This window comes from Wyeomyia smithii, chromosome 3, assembly GCF_029784165.1.
Source record: "Wyeomyia smithii strain HCP4-BCI-WySm-NY-G18 chromosome 3, ASM2978416v1, whole genome shotgun sequence".
Classification (NCBI taxonomy): domain Eukaryota; kingdom Metazoa; phylum Arthropoda; class Insecta; order Diptera; family Culicidae; genus Wyeomyia; species Wyeomyia smithii.
Genome location: NC_073696.1, coordinates 76,021,907 through 76,039,179, shown reverse-complemented (window position 1 = coordinate 76,039,179; position 17,273 = coordinate 76,021,907). Strand labels below are relative to the sequence as shown.

At 39.1% G+C, this 17,273-nt stretch overlaps 1 protein-coding gene across 16 annotated transcripts in view; it reads right to left on the bottom strand.

Moving 5' to 3' along the window:
- Positions 1 to 16,880, bottom strand: part of LOC129731736 (atrial natriuretic peptide receptor 1) — a 52,722-nt gene extending 35,842 nt beyond the window's left edge. For 4 of the 16 annotated variants that reach the window (XM_055691963.1, XM_055691977.1, XM_055691978.1 and 1 more), the window contains exons 1-3: positions 16,545 to 16,875; positions 822 to 1,259; positions 568 to 679 (exon numbers count right to left, since the gene is read on the bottom strand). In XM_055691963.1, the coding sequence (XP_055547938.1) occupies positions 568 to 679; positions 822 to 1,173 (464 nt within the window). In that variant the 5' untranslated portion in view covers positions 1,174 to 1,259; positions 16,545 to 16,875. Of the gene's footprint in view, positions 1 to 567; positions 680 to 821; positions 1,333 to 15,935; positions 15,993 to 16,544 lie in introns of all 16 variants that reach the window. The other 12 variants (XM_055691965.1, XM_055691968.1, XM_055691971.1 and 9 more) reach the window with 12 other exon arrangements.
- Between the last annotated feature and the right edge of the window lie 393 nt (positions 16,881 to 17,273).

Sequence of the window (17,273 nt, the reverse complement as noted above, 5' to 3'; positions counted from 1 at the left end):
CAATTTTCCCCTTGACTTCGCAAGCGGAATAATCTGCAGCTAGTGGTGGCGGGCGATTTGCTCTTCGCTGGTATCAGTTCGTCGCATCTTCTGTTGAGATGTTGGATACAGTTAAATTGCTGTGTATGTTTTTCCGATGACATTTTTATTTTAGGCTTGTCAAAAAATGTTAGAAGAAGAATGGTGAATATTCAATTGTTTAAAAAAACTGTTATATTGGCTACATCGTGTTAAGTTCCTGGCCTGCCAATTTTTCATATACTACATTCGTTTCGCACTCGTGTGAAAGATTGTTTTTAGTTTTTATTTTACCAACCATAAATAGTAAATAGCAGTGACATCCCAAAAACGTTAATAATTAGAAACTTTTCCATAACCTCCACCCAAACTCAACTGTGTAATATGGTATTTTTTCAAGAAAGTACTGAAATCGTATCATATCATCATATCAATACTATCATCAACCTATAAATTGTGGGTTGCCGTTTGATATTGCTGTTGGAGCCAGTATGAATGTATGCAGAGACATGGTGAACACATTCACGTCGTTATGGTTTTGCAGCTTACCTCGCCTGAACTTTCGTAAGCTTGATGTTGTGTGATTTGAGAAGGAATTCATTGATTTTTTCCAGCGCCAAATCTACGGCTGGACCACAGCGTTCCAGATCAAATGGCGAATCTGAAATAAAACAAATCATCAATCAATCAGAAACAGCAAAAAGTTTCGTCCACGTGGGTCGTCGTGAGGAGAAATAAAGGGTGAATATTGTACAGGTGCAGACGATCAAAGCCTTCATACAACGCAAAACGAATAAACTTACCCAAATGTGATGCCATCAGAACTCCTACATTGAAGGTAGTGTAATTGCCATCTCCTTCATCCTTTTGCACCTCAATTCGGTTCATTACTCCGCCTGCGCGTTTGTGAATCCTACCGTCGTTGTTGGAGCTATCACTGCTCGTGCCATTATTGGCCATCATCGCCCTTAGATCATCTTCCTCGAAGAAGGCTTCATCCGATCGATCCCGAGTGACCTCACTCAGGTTGTTTAATAGTAAAGCCACATTTCGTTCCTGGGGGGCTTGAGCAGGTCGATTTCGTACGCCATTCGACAGGGCACAATATTCACACAAAATCAATATCACAGAGGCACACATTGGTCTTCGATACATTGCGAATTTAGTCTTTTGTTTTCTATTGTTCAGTCATTAAACCGTTGTACTCTAAAGTCATCCAGCACACGTTTGATATTACTCAACTCGACGAGAAAAAATAGCTAACATAATGTATGTTTGTTTTTGGGTAATCTGATAAAAAACGTTTTATACTGTCTAGAGTGTCTGTGTAATGTGTTTAACGATGGCAACATTCGCATGAACATGCCGTCTGGTGAAATACATTTACTGAATATTTTATAATGTAAATTCCGGCACCATAAAATCCAGACGACGCCTTTACGTAGAATCAATATTAAACAAGCCTACTCTCTACACTCTTCAACTCCTTGAAATGTTTGCTACGAAGATAAATTTTTAAAGTGGAAATAATGATACTGTCTCGTAAGCAGGCTTTTCCATTATCACGACAAACGAGTAATTGTAAATGATGCATACAATAGACGCAAATTGAAACTTACATCAGCATGCTAATTGTGCTTCTCACAACAATAAATATCCTGCTCACAAGAAGCCTCTCCTCCGGGATAAATTGTAGTGCCTCATCATACAACTATTGCCGCCGGATGTTTTCATATTTATCCAGAATTAGGTGAACCAAAAGCAATCACCTATAACTCTAGATACCGGGAATCAGAAGGTATTCATCCTTCTGCAGTTAGGGAGAGGCTTTAGTGAAATTGAAGTTTTTCTCAGCATAAAAATTATTTTTTCCTAGATATAGTTTTCGATATTTGGTCTCTGACAGATGATCGGAAAAATTTTGGGTTTCATAGTAATTGCCTTCGATGTCAGATTCGGTTACAAACTGCAAATCTGGAATCATTACTGTTTAGTGTTGGATTTTACTTATCCCAGCTATAACACAGCTTTTATTTATTTTCTCATAATTAGCTTCCACATTTGTGGTTGGTGCCTTTTCTACGTTTAAAATTTTTATCTCTGCTGCTTAGTACCCAAATAAAATCTTCAATGTTTATTGCTAAGATTTTGTTGAGTATCAGATTCTTGCACATTAGCTTGCGGACTGCGCCTAACAGAAAGGTAAGAGTGTAAAAAGAAAATCTAAAAATGCAACCACGGACAAAGTGTTTAGGCTTATAGTGTTATATCTCAGCTATTTTTTTATCAGTTGTTGGTATCACTCAATCTGCGATTCTTCAACAACTAAATTCTTAAAGAAAAATGATCATAATACTGGCCAACATTGGTGCACTTCAAAAGCTCAAACCGGATATAATAAAAGATTATAGCTTTCAACCATTCCTGTGAATGTTGGTGTCCCTAGGCATTACCGTTTTTCAGAACCTTAATGAGTTCCCTCGTAAACGTAACGTTGAAGCGACGAACCCAGCGAGCAATTTCTATACGACACTCTCACGAAAGTTGACGCGTTTTGGTAATGGCTACAATCTTCCAGCCTTTCCATGAGCCGCAGTATATCATTCAAAGTTCTAATACAGTAACAGACTTTATATGCTCTTATGTTACATGCGGCCATGTCTTAGAAACAATACAATAATTTTTTAACCCTTCATTTGCTGCTCCTCTCCAGCCGCCCTTTACACTAGTTACTCGGGTATCCTCGTCCAGAGCAAACATCCACCGCGAGCGCTGTCTGCTTCGAAGACATCGGCTTCTATCCGGGTCTCTGCTGAATCTTATCTTTACCACTCGTTCATCCTCCATATGAGCTACGTGGCCAGCTCACTGTAACCTGCTGTGTTCCATCAGCTTGACAATATTCGTACAGTGTGTGCTTGTGGTTCATACGCCTGCGCCACACTCTATTTCCTTGCTTTTGATCGATCACAGAATTATACGCTCTACGACTTCCTCTCATGTCCGTTGAGCGCCACCCCATCGTAACTACTATTTTTACCACGAGTAACCAAGCGAAAATCATTGTACCAACTCGTGGTGAGACCTTGATCGTATGCGGACAGGAAAGGAAAGGGGGGAGCTGTCCTCCTCGGAGGAAAGCGTAACCTTTTGAGCATCTGTTTTCCAGGTAGCTCATAATAGCGTCTGATCCAGAGCGGGCGACTTAATTAATGTCGTTTTCGTTTTCGCGGTGTAGCGACACTCGGACTACGATTTTGACACCATAAATGTTTTGTTTCACTTTCCGGACTACACTTTTTCTGTCTCTGACTACCCTTTTTCTGTCCCGTACCAACACTTTCACACGTATGTGTCAAAACTGGTTCTCGTTCCACGTGGTAAAAAGACAGGTAAATTTTTTTTCAGCACATTTGCGAGATGGACATATGAAATGGAAACGAGACAAAATGACAATGGCGATAATGACCAAAACACAACAAATTGACAGCTATCCCATTATTACGCATACCAATGCAACTACACTGAACATGTTTTATTTGAAGCTGCAAAGTGTAATCCGGAAAAAGTGTAGCTACACCTCGAATACAAGTTCGACATAAGAAACGTGTTGTCTCGAACGATATAGCCAAGAAGGCGGCCCCATCGCGAGAATCGGTAGAGTGTCTCTAATACGGCAATTTAACTAAACAATCACACTACAAACAAGCCAGGAAATGTAATTCGAACATTTTCCACGGATCTAGGCAGCGAAAAATAGACCACGAGTGGAAACTCGGTACCTGGAACTGCGAGGTGCTGCTTGAACAGTTAGAACCCAGCAAATTCAGATTCGTGGCTCTGCAAAGGTGAGAATTTGTGAAGAGTCCGTGGCGGCAAGGCCCAGATTCACAGAGTTCGCCAAGAGCTGCAGTTCTAGTGAACAAAGCAGTAAAATGCTATCCTGTGACAGAATTTGTAAAACGAGATATTGTAGCGGTCATGGTTCAGGTGCCAACCACCAGGGGGAATACTGAGGTAATTGTTGCTTCGGCTTATTTTCCAGGTGAAATAAATGAGGCGCCTCCTCCTGAGATTGTTTCGTTTGTCAAATTTTGCAGAGACAATAATAGGGCATTCATCATAGGCTGTGATGCCAACGCTCACCATACAGTTTGGGGGAGCAAGGGCGTTAATGGTCGTGGTGAGTGCCTATTGGAGTTTCTCTCGTCAAATAATATAGATATATGCAATAAAGGTAACAAACCAACATTTACAAACGCTATCAGAGGTGAAGTTTTGGATCTGACGCTATGCAGTCCAGCAATTTCTGAAAAAAATGCTAACTGGCATGTATCGGATGAAACCTCGCTATCTGATCACAAGCACATTTTGTTTGAATGGATTGGTGGGAAACCATCATCTGTTACTTACAGAGATCCTAAAAAAACAGACTGGGATCATCATGCACAATATTTGCGAAAAGCTTCACCTTTAAATTGTAGCAGAATTGAAACAGTTTCAGAATTTGAATCTATGAAAATTCAGCTAAATGAAATGGTGATAAATGCATACAATAAAAGTTGTCCCGCCAAACAATCGTCCTCAAGTAGGGACGTGCCATGGTGGAACAAGAAGCTTGAAAGTCTTCGAAAAAATAGTCGGAAACTTTTTAATAAAGCAAAACGTACTTCAGACTGGGCTCAATATAGAAGAGCCTTAACTAAATATAGCAATGAAATCCGGAAATCTAAAAGGAGGTCTTGGGTTCAAATGTGTGAATCTATAGAAAAAACTCCAGTTGTTTCTAGATTACAGAAGACTCTTGCCAAAGACCATACCGTTGAGCTTGGCAATCTAAAGCGTCACGACGGAATCTATACTAGTGGTCCTCGTGATACCTTAAATCTAATGATGGAAACGCATTTTCCCGGTTCTATTGAAAAGACGGATTCAGCCATCTCTGACTTAGTTGAAATTTGTTCTACGCAGACTAGCTCTTGGTCTGCTAGAACGGAAAATACTGTATCAGATGTGGCGGATGAAATTTTTACGAGAACCAGGGTGGAAAGTGCTATGAGATCCTTTGAGCCTTTTAAGTCTGCAAGTGTAGATGGAATAATTCCAGCATTGCTTCAAAAAGGTGAAGCAATACTAATTCCTTCTCTCATTGAGATTTTCAAGGCCAGTTTAAGGTTGAATCATATTCCATCAAAATGGAGGGTAGTAAGAGTAATCTTTATACCAAAAACTGGGAAGCGTGATAAGACGCATCCTAAATCATTCAGACCCATTAGTCTTTCTTCGGTTTTGTTGAAGACAATGGAAAAAGTGCTGAATGATTTCATTCATACATCTTACATGCAAACAAAACCGCTTTCAAAGTTCCAGTTTGCCTATCAAACTGGAAAATCCACTATAACAGCGCTCCATACGCTGGTCATGAAAATTGAAAAGTCACTTTCAGCTAAAGAAATTGCTCTGTGCTCTTTCTTGGATATTGAAGGTGCTTTTGATAATGCGTCCTATTCTTCAATGTCTAGTGCAATGAAGAACAAAGGATTTCACACGAGCATTGTTAACTGGATTCATACCATGCCTGCAAAAAAAGAAATCACTTCTGAGTTGGGAGGTTCGTCTATTACGGTAAGGGCAACGAAAGGATGTCCGCAAGGAGGTGTTCTTTCGCCACTTATGTGGTCTTTGGTGGTGGACGATCTTCTCAAAAGCTTAGAAGCAAAAGGTTTCGAAGTTGTGGGCTTTGCAGATGACATAGTCATCTTGGTAAGAGGAAAGTTCGACAACATAGTTTCGGAAAGAATGCAGGAGGCTCTATAGTATACCCAGTCTTGGTGTATAAAGGAGGGTCTCAGCATTAATCCGACAAAAGCTGTAATCGTACCTTTCACTAGAAAGAGGAAATTCAATCTAAAAACTCTCAAGCTTGGAGGAGTAGAAATTCCATTCAGTGAACAGGTTAAATACTTAGGAGTTATCCTTGATGCCAAGCTAAACTGGAATGCACATCTTGACTATGCAATCAACAGGGCGGTCAGTGCATTATGGTTGTGTTCCAAAACCGTTGGGAGAAAGTGGGGCTTGAGACCGAAAATGGTGATGTGGATATTCACATCTATTATACGTCCAAAACTGACCTACGCTGCGTTAGTGTGGTGGCCGAAAACCAAAGAGTCCACCGCTAGAACAAAGCTAGATAAAGTTCAACGACTTGCGTGCATTGCTATAACAGGAGCAATGAAAAGCACCCCGTCAAAAGCTCTTGATGCAATTCTTCATCTGCTGCCGTTGTACGAATACGTGCAACTAGAAGCAGAAAAGAGTGCCTTGAAGCTAAAAAGAACAAAAACTATCTTGTCAGGTGATCTTGTGATTCACCTGACAATACTGGACTTTTTCAAAAGAGGGCCAGTGATGAGTATGAATGGAGACTGGATGGCACATCAGGATAACCATGATATTCCCTACAAGGTATGCGAAACGTCGCGTGCAGACTGGGAAGTCGGAGTTCCTGATGTCCGTCCCGGTTCAACGATATTTTTCACAGATGGCTCAAAAATAGGTACCAAAACTGGTGCAGGAATCTTTGGCCCTGGAATTAATATTTCAGTGGCAATGGGACACTGGCCAACAGTGTTTCAAGCAGAGATTTTTGCAATCCTTGAATGTGCGAATGTATGTCTGACTAGGAAATACATACATGCAAATATTTGTATTTTCTCTGACAGTCCAGCAGCACTGAAAGCACTTGATGCTTATAAATGTACATCCAAGATTGTCTGGGAATGTATTCTCACATTGCGACAGCTATGTCAAACAAACTCAGTAAATTTGTATTGGGTTCCAGGACATTGTGGCATTGGTGGGAATGAAAAGGCAGACGAACTTGCAAAACAAGGATCTAACTCACAGTTTATCGGCCCAGAACCTTTCTGCGGTATATCAAACTGTGCAGTGATAATGGAGCTTAAACGCTGGGAGGAACAAAAGGTGATAACCAATTGGTTTGATGTCAAAAAGTGTTCCCAATCTAAAAGATTTATCACACCAAACGAGAATCATTCGAAAAAGCTCCTAGAGCTCAACAAAAGAGCTCTTTGTACATACGTCGGCCTAGTAACGGGGCACTGTCCGAGTAGATATCATTTAAAGAACATAGGCCGGGTTCAGGATGATATCTGTCGCTTTTGTAATATGGATCGGAACATCTGCTGTGCAGTTGTGGTGCATTATTTAAACGCAGATCAAGGTTTCTTGGCAGTGGCTGTTTACAGACCAAAGAGATTTGGTCTTTGAATCCTGGGAAGGAGATTGGCTTCATAAACCATATTTCACCTGACTGGGAGCGTGTCGGTGCAGGTACCTGATCACTTAACAATAGTGGTCATTGTATTTTGCAAGGGGACACGTATAGCAATTGACTGGGATATATATTACAAAAGTTCACATCAATGGACAACGTAATTCTAATTCCATAACAAAAAAAAAAAGGCCCAGTTCTACCAGAGCGGTAGAGCAACCAAAGAGCTGGGAACAGGTTTTTGTGTACTGGGCAGAATCAGGATCGCATGATCAACTGGATGGCGATAAACGAGAGGATGTTTGTTGAGGATTGAACGTCATTTCTTCAACTACAGCATCAGCAACGTGAACTGCCCGCACGAAGGTAGACCAAAAATGACGAGAAGGATTCGTTCCACGCGTAGTTGGAGGTAACATACGTCAGCTGGTCGCTTCGGGACATCAAGATCGTTATCAATAGAATGAGGGCACGGGTTGGTAGGGAAGTGATGTATAGACCGATGATAGGGCCTAACAGCCTACACACCGACACGAAGGCTTGGTGAATAGAAACACTTTTTTTCCACGCGACGATTTTCATAAAGCCATTTGGAAATCCCTTGACCACCAAATATTAAATCGAATTGACCACGTTCTCAACGATGGCCGGTTTTTCTCAAACACCACAAACATGAGCTTCCTCAGGAGAGTGGATATAGACTCAGATCACCACATAGTAGCATTACATGTGCGCTCTAAGCTACCTACGATATTTCACACATGACAAAACCGTCCTCCTCGGCCAAACATGCGGCAGTTGCACACCCCGCAGGCTGCCGAGAATTACGTGCACTTACTGGACGAGGCACTACCTTCCACAGTGAAACTATGTGTTTCGACTCTTGACGATAGATGGGGCAAGCTACGCTAGGCCATCGGTGAGGCAACCGCGGCACTAGGTGGAGTAACGTCGAGCCGAATGACTAGTTTGACCGGAAATGCCATCAAACGATGGAGTGTAAAAACAAGCTTGGAAAAGCTTTCTATGCATCGCCACAAGAGAAAACGGTGCCGAATATCGACGAACTCGAGATAAATTGTCCCGATTCGGAGAAGAAAGAAACGCCAGTAGTAGGAGGAAGGCTATTGCCACGCGCATGTTTTACGATAAGTTAACCAATTTCGTAAGGGCTATACACCGAGTCCAGATATGTGTAGGAAAGAAAAAGGAAATCTGATCACAAGCGTCCGCGAGGTGGTCGACAGGTGCAACCAACGGAAGGAGGCGGAAATAAAGTTGACCGTAGGGTGCCTACAAAAGATAACAGTGTCCCAGTTCCTGATATCCTGGAGATCTAACAGGAAATTGGGTTAGTAAAGAACAATTGAACCGCAGGTAAAGACAGACTACCAGCAAAGCTCTAAAAATATGGCAACGAGGCACTAGCAATGCCACTACACTGTGTAATTTCCAGAATTTGGAATGAAGTGAGACTACCGGAAGAATGGATGAAGAGTTGTATGCCTCATCTATAAAAAGGGCGATTCGTATACAATACAGTGGCAAAACGTTGATCAACGTCGCCTACAAAGTCCTTTTCTAGATTCGGCTCCGCCGCCTTCTTCCTTTGAAAAGAGGCAGTACCAAGCGGTCTCGCGTTACTAAAAGGCAAATATTTCAGAAATGATGGGAGTACAACATGCCCACACATCACGTCTTCGTAAACTACAAGGCAGCGTATGATACCTACAGTCGATCAAGACTAGCTATGGCAAATAATGCACGTCTACGGTTTCCGGACAAACTGGCACGACTTATCAAAACTACACGGAAAAGTTGGACTGTGCGTAACCACATCAATATTGCGTTTTTTTAGAGCAATTTCTGTACTGTTTCGGAACCCGTACAACGAAAGTATGTTATTCACAACGCATTTGGTGCTCTAGCAAATGTTTAATGTATTGAACGGCTCGAAATCAAAACACTTTTAAAGTATTAACCGGGGCTAGTATTGCCATGATGATTCGTACTGGTAGGGTAACGGGGGTATTTTGGCCAGCTTTGGGAAGTGTTCGCACAGTTTATTAAAAACAAACACAATTTTTCAACATATATATCGACTCTATTATACCATTGTTAAAAGCTAAGTGTCTATTTTAATATACACCGTTCAACAATGCAATATATTGAAAAATATCCTAGGAATATCAAAATTTCTACGAAGTACTAAAAACATATTTTGGTCCACCAAATTTTTACTTTGGCCCACCTTTATATCTAGAGACGTGTATGGAAAAAGTTCGGCCTAATTATATTTAAGACCATCATCGGTATTTTCAGAGCAAAAATAGTGGGTTTGAGGAGAACATCCTTCTGCTGTGATTTTTTGTAAATTTAAGGTATTTAAAAATGAAATGATTTGGCTCATAGCGGTTTAACAGGCATTCTCATCCAGTTTCATATAGTTAAATGTGATAAATTAAGAAGTAATTACCTGTAAATTGTCACAAGCTGCTTCTTTGTTCACGTGCAACGGCCGAACGGTAATCAAGGGAGATGTCAAAACTTGGCATGGCCAAAATATGTTTGCTTCAGAAGGAGGCAAACATATTTCGGCCATGCGTTTAATCATTTTTTCAACTTTTTCCAGCATGTTAGAGTATACAAACTGTTTCTATGACATTTTATTGATGTTACTACAACAACGAATTGTTTCAAAAGCATACATATTTGTTACAATAGCTTCCGGACGTTGACTTGTATATTACCACTTCCTCTTGACTTTGGGTTGACTCAGCCATGACTTTGAATATGTATGAACTAATTCCAAAATAACACTACCAAGAGTCAGTTTTTCGCCGAAAATTATAGTGTAGTATGATTCTTAGGTGTGTTATTCAATGTTGCATGCATAGTTTTCTAGTATTCATTGAAATTATCAGATAAAATGCGTAAAATGTTACCGGGTGGGCCAAAATATGCATGTGGGCCAAAATACCCCCGTTACCCTATTGGTAATATTTTCCAGAATGCTGCTATCGTTGAAGCAGTGCAAGCAGTAATCAATGCTGATAACTTTGGTACTGACTAGGTTAACGCATATATGAACTGATCGATTCACTATCATGAATCCGGTCATTCAAAAACATCATCGAATCAAAAACAATTAAAAAGACATTGGATTTGTTCCAAACATTTTGCATTTAACGACGATTCTGGTTTTATTCATATGCATTCGGTTCCACGTTACTGGCACCAGCGTCAGTGAATTCTGTTGCAACGAGGCTCGCTGTTGGCTGTTTCCGAGCCTTTGGCATCCCTATACCGAGTAATAGTGAATGACAATGAACTCATGTCCTGGGCTCAAATTGATTTGTGCCCGCTGTCAGCAGTAAGATAAAGATGTATGAAAAGAAGCGGTGATATGCTATCTCGTTTACACATATGTTGAGATGTTAGCCCTTGAAGATTTTGTGTGTATTATACATATTCTGATTTCAATCTCTGTCGATGTATTCATTACGCAATTGTTGCGTTATCCTTTAGACACGTTTGTTGTGTAAAAGCCAGAGCATTTAATGTGCGTTTTGAGAGGACACATCGGATGATACAAGCTTGAACTTTTGCGTGTATCTTGGATCAAATGATGTGTTACGTGTGGGTGGGTGTATCGGGGAAAATCATGAATTCTTTCTAAGCAATGAAGCAGAGGGTTGAGACAAAGAGATATCATGCATCTGCAACTATCATGCACGTTGTTTAACATTGTTCTTGAGGGTGTAACCCGACGAGAAGGCATCGAAACGAGAGGCACGATTGTCACGAAGTTAGTTAACTCATAGGTTTCGCTGACGACCTTGACGTTATTACGAGAAATTTTGCGACGGCGGAGGCTATTTACACCAGACTCAAAGTGGAGGCTAGGAGTGTTGAAGTAATAATAGGTACCGCCAACAATAACACTAGCATGGAGATCCAACGACGTATTCAAGCTGGAAATCCGGCCTACGTTGGCCTTCGTAGAACGTCTCGATCTAGGAGTATACGGCGTCGCACGAAACTAACGACGGACAAAACCTAAATTAGACCAGTACCCCAAATAGACCCTAATTAGACCAGTACGAACTTGAAACCGTGACGTTACTCCAGAGGATGCTGCGATGGGCCGGGTATATCGTGAGGAGGTCGGACAACAGTGCGGTAACATTGGTTCTCTTCGAGGAGCCCTGAAAAGAGTATAGTTTTTTAACCATACCTGTGAATTATGGAGCTCCTGGTGTGTGCCGGGGTGAGATTAAGCCAAAATGGAAAATGTTTGTATGTAAAATTACTTGAGATTTCTTGAACCTAATGCCTCAAGGTCAGTAAACAGTTATAAGAAACACGACATATTTATTTACAACTTGAAATGAAATATAGATAGATATATATATATATATATATATATATATATATATATATATATATATATATATATATATATATATATATATATAATATATATATATATATATATATATATATATATATATATATATATATATATATATAAATATATATATATATATATATATATATATATATATATATATATATATATATATATATATATATATATATATATATATATATATATATATATATATATATATATATATATATATATGATATAATATTAGTGAACTGTTTCATTTGGATAATGTTCCAAAGTACAGGGTGAAAAACACGCACAAATAACGGTATTAAAAATTGTCTCATGCAAACCAACCCGATTAAGTAATCACATCAACCTACTGCTCAGATGGTACGTTAGGATGTCGTCTCAGGAAATATTATTATCAAGAAGTGTTTTTCTATTTTTCTAAACTTTACATTTCCCAGCTCTTTTGGGGTGAGTTTGTGCCAAGCTACAAATCAGTGAAGTGTGCGAAATCCAAATTCACATCAAAATTATTTCAGTGTACACCAATACGCTCACATTGCTTACATAGGGTAGGTGTTGTAGCTATGGTATTATTCAAAATAATAATGACTAAAACCCTGAGAATTGTAGGCTAACAGTTTTCAGATGGGAAATTAAAATGACTCATATTAATTATGGAATGTAACATGTTACCCCAATCCAATATCAACGGATGACGTTCAAAGAAAGAGAGGAAGGTTATGGGTAACTTCAATGGTATATACAATAAAAAAAAACAAATGATAATTGAAAAGAAAAGTCTTTTGAGGCTTCACGTCAAAACGGTTTCCCTTTCTAAGAAACCTGGAAACACCACTGTGTATAGAGGCTGCCGGTAAACCATATTCTCATTACTGGTTATTTCAAATGTTTCCCCACCCTTCAAATTGATCCAGCCAGACATTTTTTTTATAATTTGTATGAAACGTAGTTTCTTGTCGACCCCCTCCAGCACCTTAATAGTCCACGTAGTTTATGTAGTTTATGAGTTTAAGTTATTCATGTGTATTATACGTAGATACATTACCGAATTAAAATCAGTTTTTTTTTGTTTTTGGCACGATGTCACCCCATAGAAGGGGTGAGATTGAACCAATGTTCATGTATTTTTAGCAAATTTATAGTTTATTGTAACTTAACGATATCTGTGACAGTTGTTAACTAAATATTTAAACATGTATTGACGCGCTTTCGATCAAATTCATTGCTTAAATGTATGCATTACAAGCTAAGGAACAAAAACATATGTTTTTTTGGCACAATCTCACTCCGGCAGACGGTACTTCAAAAGTTCGCAGCGCAAATGCTCACCGGGTTCTTTTTTATGGGCACCAAAATTCACGATGCCATGCGAAAGCTATGATCTTTTTTTCCAGTTTGAGCTCTAGGGCTGAACCAGTATTAACCAATGTAATTCAGTCCATAGAATTACTTTATTGTCTTAGCAACATGATAGTCGAAATATAACATACTGACTTGCAAAAAAATGCAAAGATGAAAATTGTTCAATTTCTCGTTTTTTTCGTAAAAGTGACCCATTATTGTGAATATTCCATAATTTTGACACGTGTAAAACCAAATCTTAAGCAGGTATTAGACGAAGCAAACATTTGCTATTTTTGGTACGAATTTTATTTGCACAAAATAAAATCCGTACCAAAAATTGCAAATGTTTGCTTCGTGTAACACCTGCTTAATACCCGCTTTAGTATCAAGTGGGCGAATATTCTAATTCAGCGGTTCTCAACCTTTTTTTGCGCGCGTACCCCATGGCGATATTTTCAAACCAATTGTACGCCCTGGCTTAGAATGTTCTCACAGAGTGGGTGAGAGTAGTGGTAGATCATTGTGTGGTAGTCTAGTTTAGGTTTTAAAATGAACTATAGTTTGTTTGATTGGTACAGTCATGTTTTAAGAGCAGGTTTGAACAACAAATGAAGTATTTTGAAGAAAACCTGCTTTATCCGCCATTACTGATTTTTCTTTCGCGTACCCCCTGAAGGCTTTCGCATACCCCTAAGGGTACGCGTACCCCCGGTTGAGAACCGCTGTTCTAATTGGTTTATTTCTCAAATACATCGTATATGGAGCGGGTTAAAACTCTTGTAATAAATGGATTTTTGGGGTCTTTTTCGGCAACGTCAACACGAAGCAATCTATGAGACTAAATAATTGCAAGTGAATTTTTGTTGACTAGCAAAGGCAACCAAATGGGATTACATTTGGCCAAAAGTATCACATCAACAAATCGTCCTCATATTATTGTTGGCAGATGTTTGTGATACAAAATTATAGCAAGTTTCTTTCATTTTTTTCCAGATTGAAGGGTTATTTTCTTAACACAGACATCAATAAGACAAACTTAATGAATGCAAGTATTGGTATTTTTTTTGGTTGGTTGGTATCGCATTTGACGCAAACTTTTAATGAAAACGCCAATGATGCAGCGAACAAGTAGCATACCTGTTTAGCAGGCAACGGAGCATCAGTTTAATTTATCGTAGCATTCGTAAACACCCAATGGGATAATTATGTTGAAATGTTGGCAATGATCTCGACCAATGCACTCGAAGTTTCTTCTTTTATATTTGTAAATTTCTACTAGTTATAGACGTTTGTTTTGATAAAAAATAAATATATTTATTTTTTTCTAAATATGAATAATAATTGGGTTCAACGGTTTTGAAAAGCTTACCCCATCCCCCTTTTTTCAATCCTGGCTATACATATGAGGGTTAAAAATTTTACATGTAAATTCAATTGACTTTTCGACCTTTCAAATCAATTTCAAAGTTTCAACGCTTTCTACTACGCTATAACGTGATGGATAAAAGGGTTATGTTATGTCGACGTATGACTGTATTGTTCTTCAAAAATTAAATTCAAGCATCTTGCTTCTAAGGTTTGTAGTCAAACTATATTAACCCTTTAGCTTTAATTAGCTTAAATTTCATTTTAGTAATTTTACAAGACACTTTGAATCATATAATATGTATCAAAACTTCGAAAATAGATTGATCTTCGATTGCAAAATACAATTTGAAACATTTAAGGTTGTAGTTTACAAAAAGTTGAAGATGAAATAAAAATTGCCTACTTTCCGTGAAAATTGGAATAGGCAATCTATATACACTTAGAACTTTCTGCCGAATTTCGGTACTAAATTTCCGAAAACGGCACTACTGTTTGTATTCGCTCAAAAAAATGACAGTTGTCAAATTTTTTCGTAAATACCGGTTAAACCTAATTGCAATTTCGACACAAAATATCCAGAATATCGATAGTGTAGCTGACTCATGGTTTTTATTATTTTTTTCGCTGAATACTCAGTAAATTGAGGTTAAACCATGATAGTCCAGTAATATGAATTACCGAGCTCGAGAATCATTTTTAAGTGTGTAAACCAAACAGACTTAGTATTTTTTTTTCCATTTGCGGCATAAAAATTTTTTGTTTTTTTTTTTTTGAAAATTATAAAGTTTTTTAGTTCCACTGCAAGGTCTGCTTTCCTTTAAAGATCACAGGTCAATTTCAGTAGACCGAACAATAGTATGGTAGAATGAGCAGTCATTATTTCCCGAATTTGGAATGCCGTTGATCAGTTGATGGCATGAACTCGTGCAAAGTTAGACTGAGTAACACTTTTTCAGATTTGAATCCAACTTGAATCTGCTTCCTTTCGATAGTTTGAGTTATTTTGCACCGCACACTCTGATCGATTGAGTTTAAATGCGTGTAATGCATGCAGTGCACGATGTATCCAACGATGCAGGCGATGATGTGACGCGATGAGTTTTGTTTTTAGATCGAATTTATGCTTTCAAAGGACAATGCAACAAACTGTTGTAGCAGACGCGGCGCGAATTTCATCGCAATTCGATTTTTATGCAATTGTTGTGATGCAGGATTCAAACTCAAATCCAACTCAAGTGTGCAAACCGAAAATAAATGTGCAAGCAAGTTTTACAACTCGCTTGGATACGAGTGCAAAGTCACACTGCCTACTCTGCCGTTGATAACATAATTCTTCGCATCTTTTGGTTCGGAAAGTCCTGAGTTTTAAATCATATCTAGCAAAGAACCGTTGTCGACATTCAAAGAGTTAGTGATTACTTCTTGCACATTATTCAGGTTCACCAATACTGAATGGCGAGTTAGTTCATTGTATGTACTTACGCACTTCTATAAGCTGGTACTATATTTCAGTTCATTAGTGAAATATAACCTCTTGCGCTGTAAAACAGGTAAATCCATAAATACTGAAACAGCTCTGCCTCAATCGAATCGTATTATGGTGTAAGATATACATAACACAGTCTAACATGAAATTATAAACCATACATTTTCGTACGTACGATAAAAGCATCGATTATGAACGGGAATGGAAGGCTAACGAATAGTAAGGTCATCAATTTAACCCGTATTCGAGATTACTATGCTCTTCGAAATATTCGGTATTGAATTAGTTAATTGAAACCCCGCTGCATTTTCATAAGCAAGGCCGAAAATGCTAACTGATGGTTAAGCATTATAAAGTGTATTCGCGATAGCATATACGTCAAACTTTTAATAGCTATACTGAAATAGTATTCGATGAGCCAAAGTATTAGCCCGAAATTAAAACACAGCCTAGAATGTTTACTGCAGCACCACAAATGTTTCTTCCGATCCAAATAGCACCCCACAGAGCTAGTTGTTGATTGGACAAATTGCGCCACACATGAACCTGTGTACACTTGGTCTATAATGGCTCTAATAGGTGTGACCACGTTTCTACTTTATTACCCTCGAGGGTATGCTTCCTTCCATAAAACCGTTAACCTTTGGCTGGACAAAGCAACTGATATCTATTACAGATTTGACATGATAACTTTTCCGAAGTGTCTCCGAGCGAGTAAAACACGTCTGTTAGCCAGTGCATAAATGAAATCACCATCATCACTTGCTGACGACCGATACACTACTGCTGCCCTGGTTACAGAAACTAACTGCCACTAGTTGAATATCCACTGTATCCTTTGCATCCTTCTGTGGGGGTTTATCCTGTTTGATGTCCCATTCGGCGCACTTCAACCGACGACCGGTACGTTTCTACGGATTCGCGCACGATGCCAACCAAAGGACGACTGACGGCTTTCGGTGACCGCTGGCTTTCTTTTATAGGGAGTCGAGTCGAAACTAATCGACCGGCAAATGTTTAGTGCACGCGGTCCCCCCGGGAAATGCACGATGGGGTGTTAAAATCGGTTCGTTTGCCTAACGGAAAATTGGCGCGCATTCGTGCTGCCTTTTTGCATAAACGTTGCTCAGTTGAATCGTTTCGAAGTAGCGGGATGCGTTCTGACAAGGTTGACGAAAGTTACGTTCGAAACGCAGCCATTGGAGAACAAACATCAAGACTGTGGGTATCATCGACGAAACTGTGTTTAACCATGCGCCTCCATTAGAACGACGTTGAAGTGCATTCATATGTACTTTGTAGTGGCAGGTCGAAATGATAAGTTTGCCTAGTAA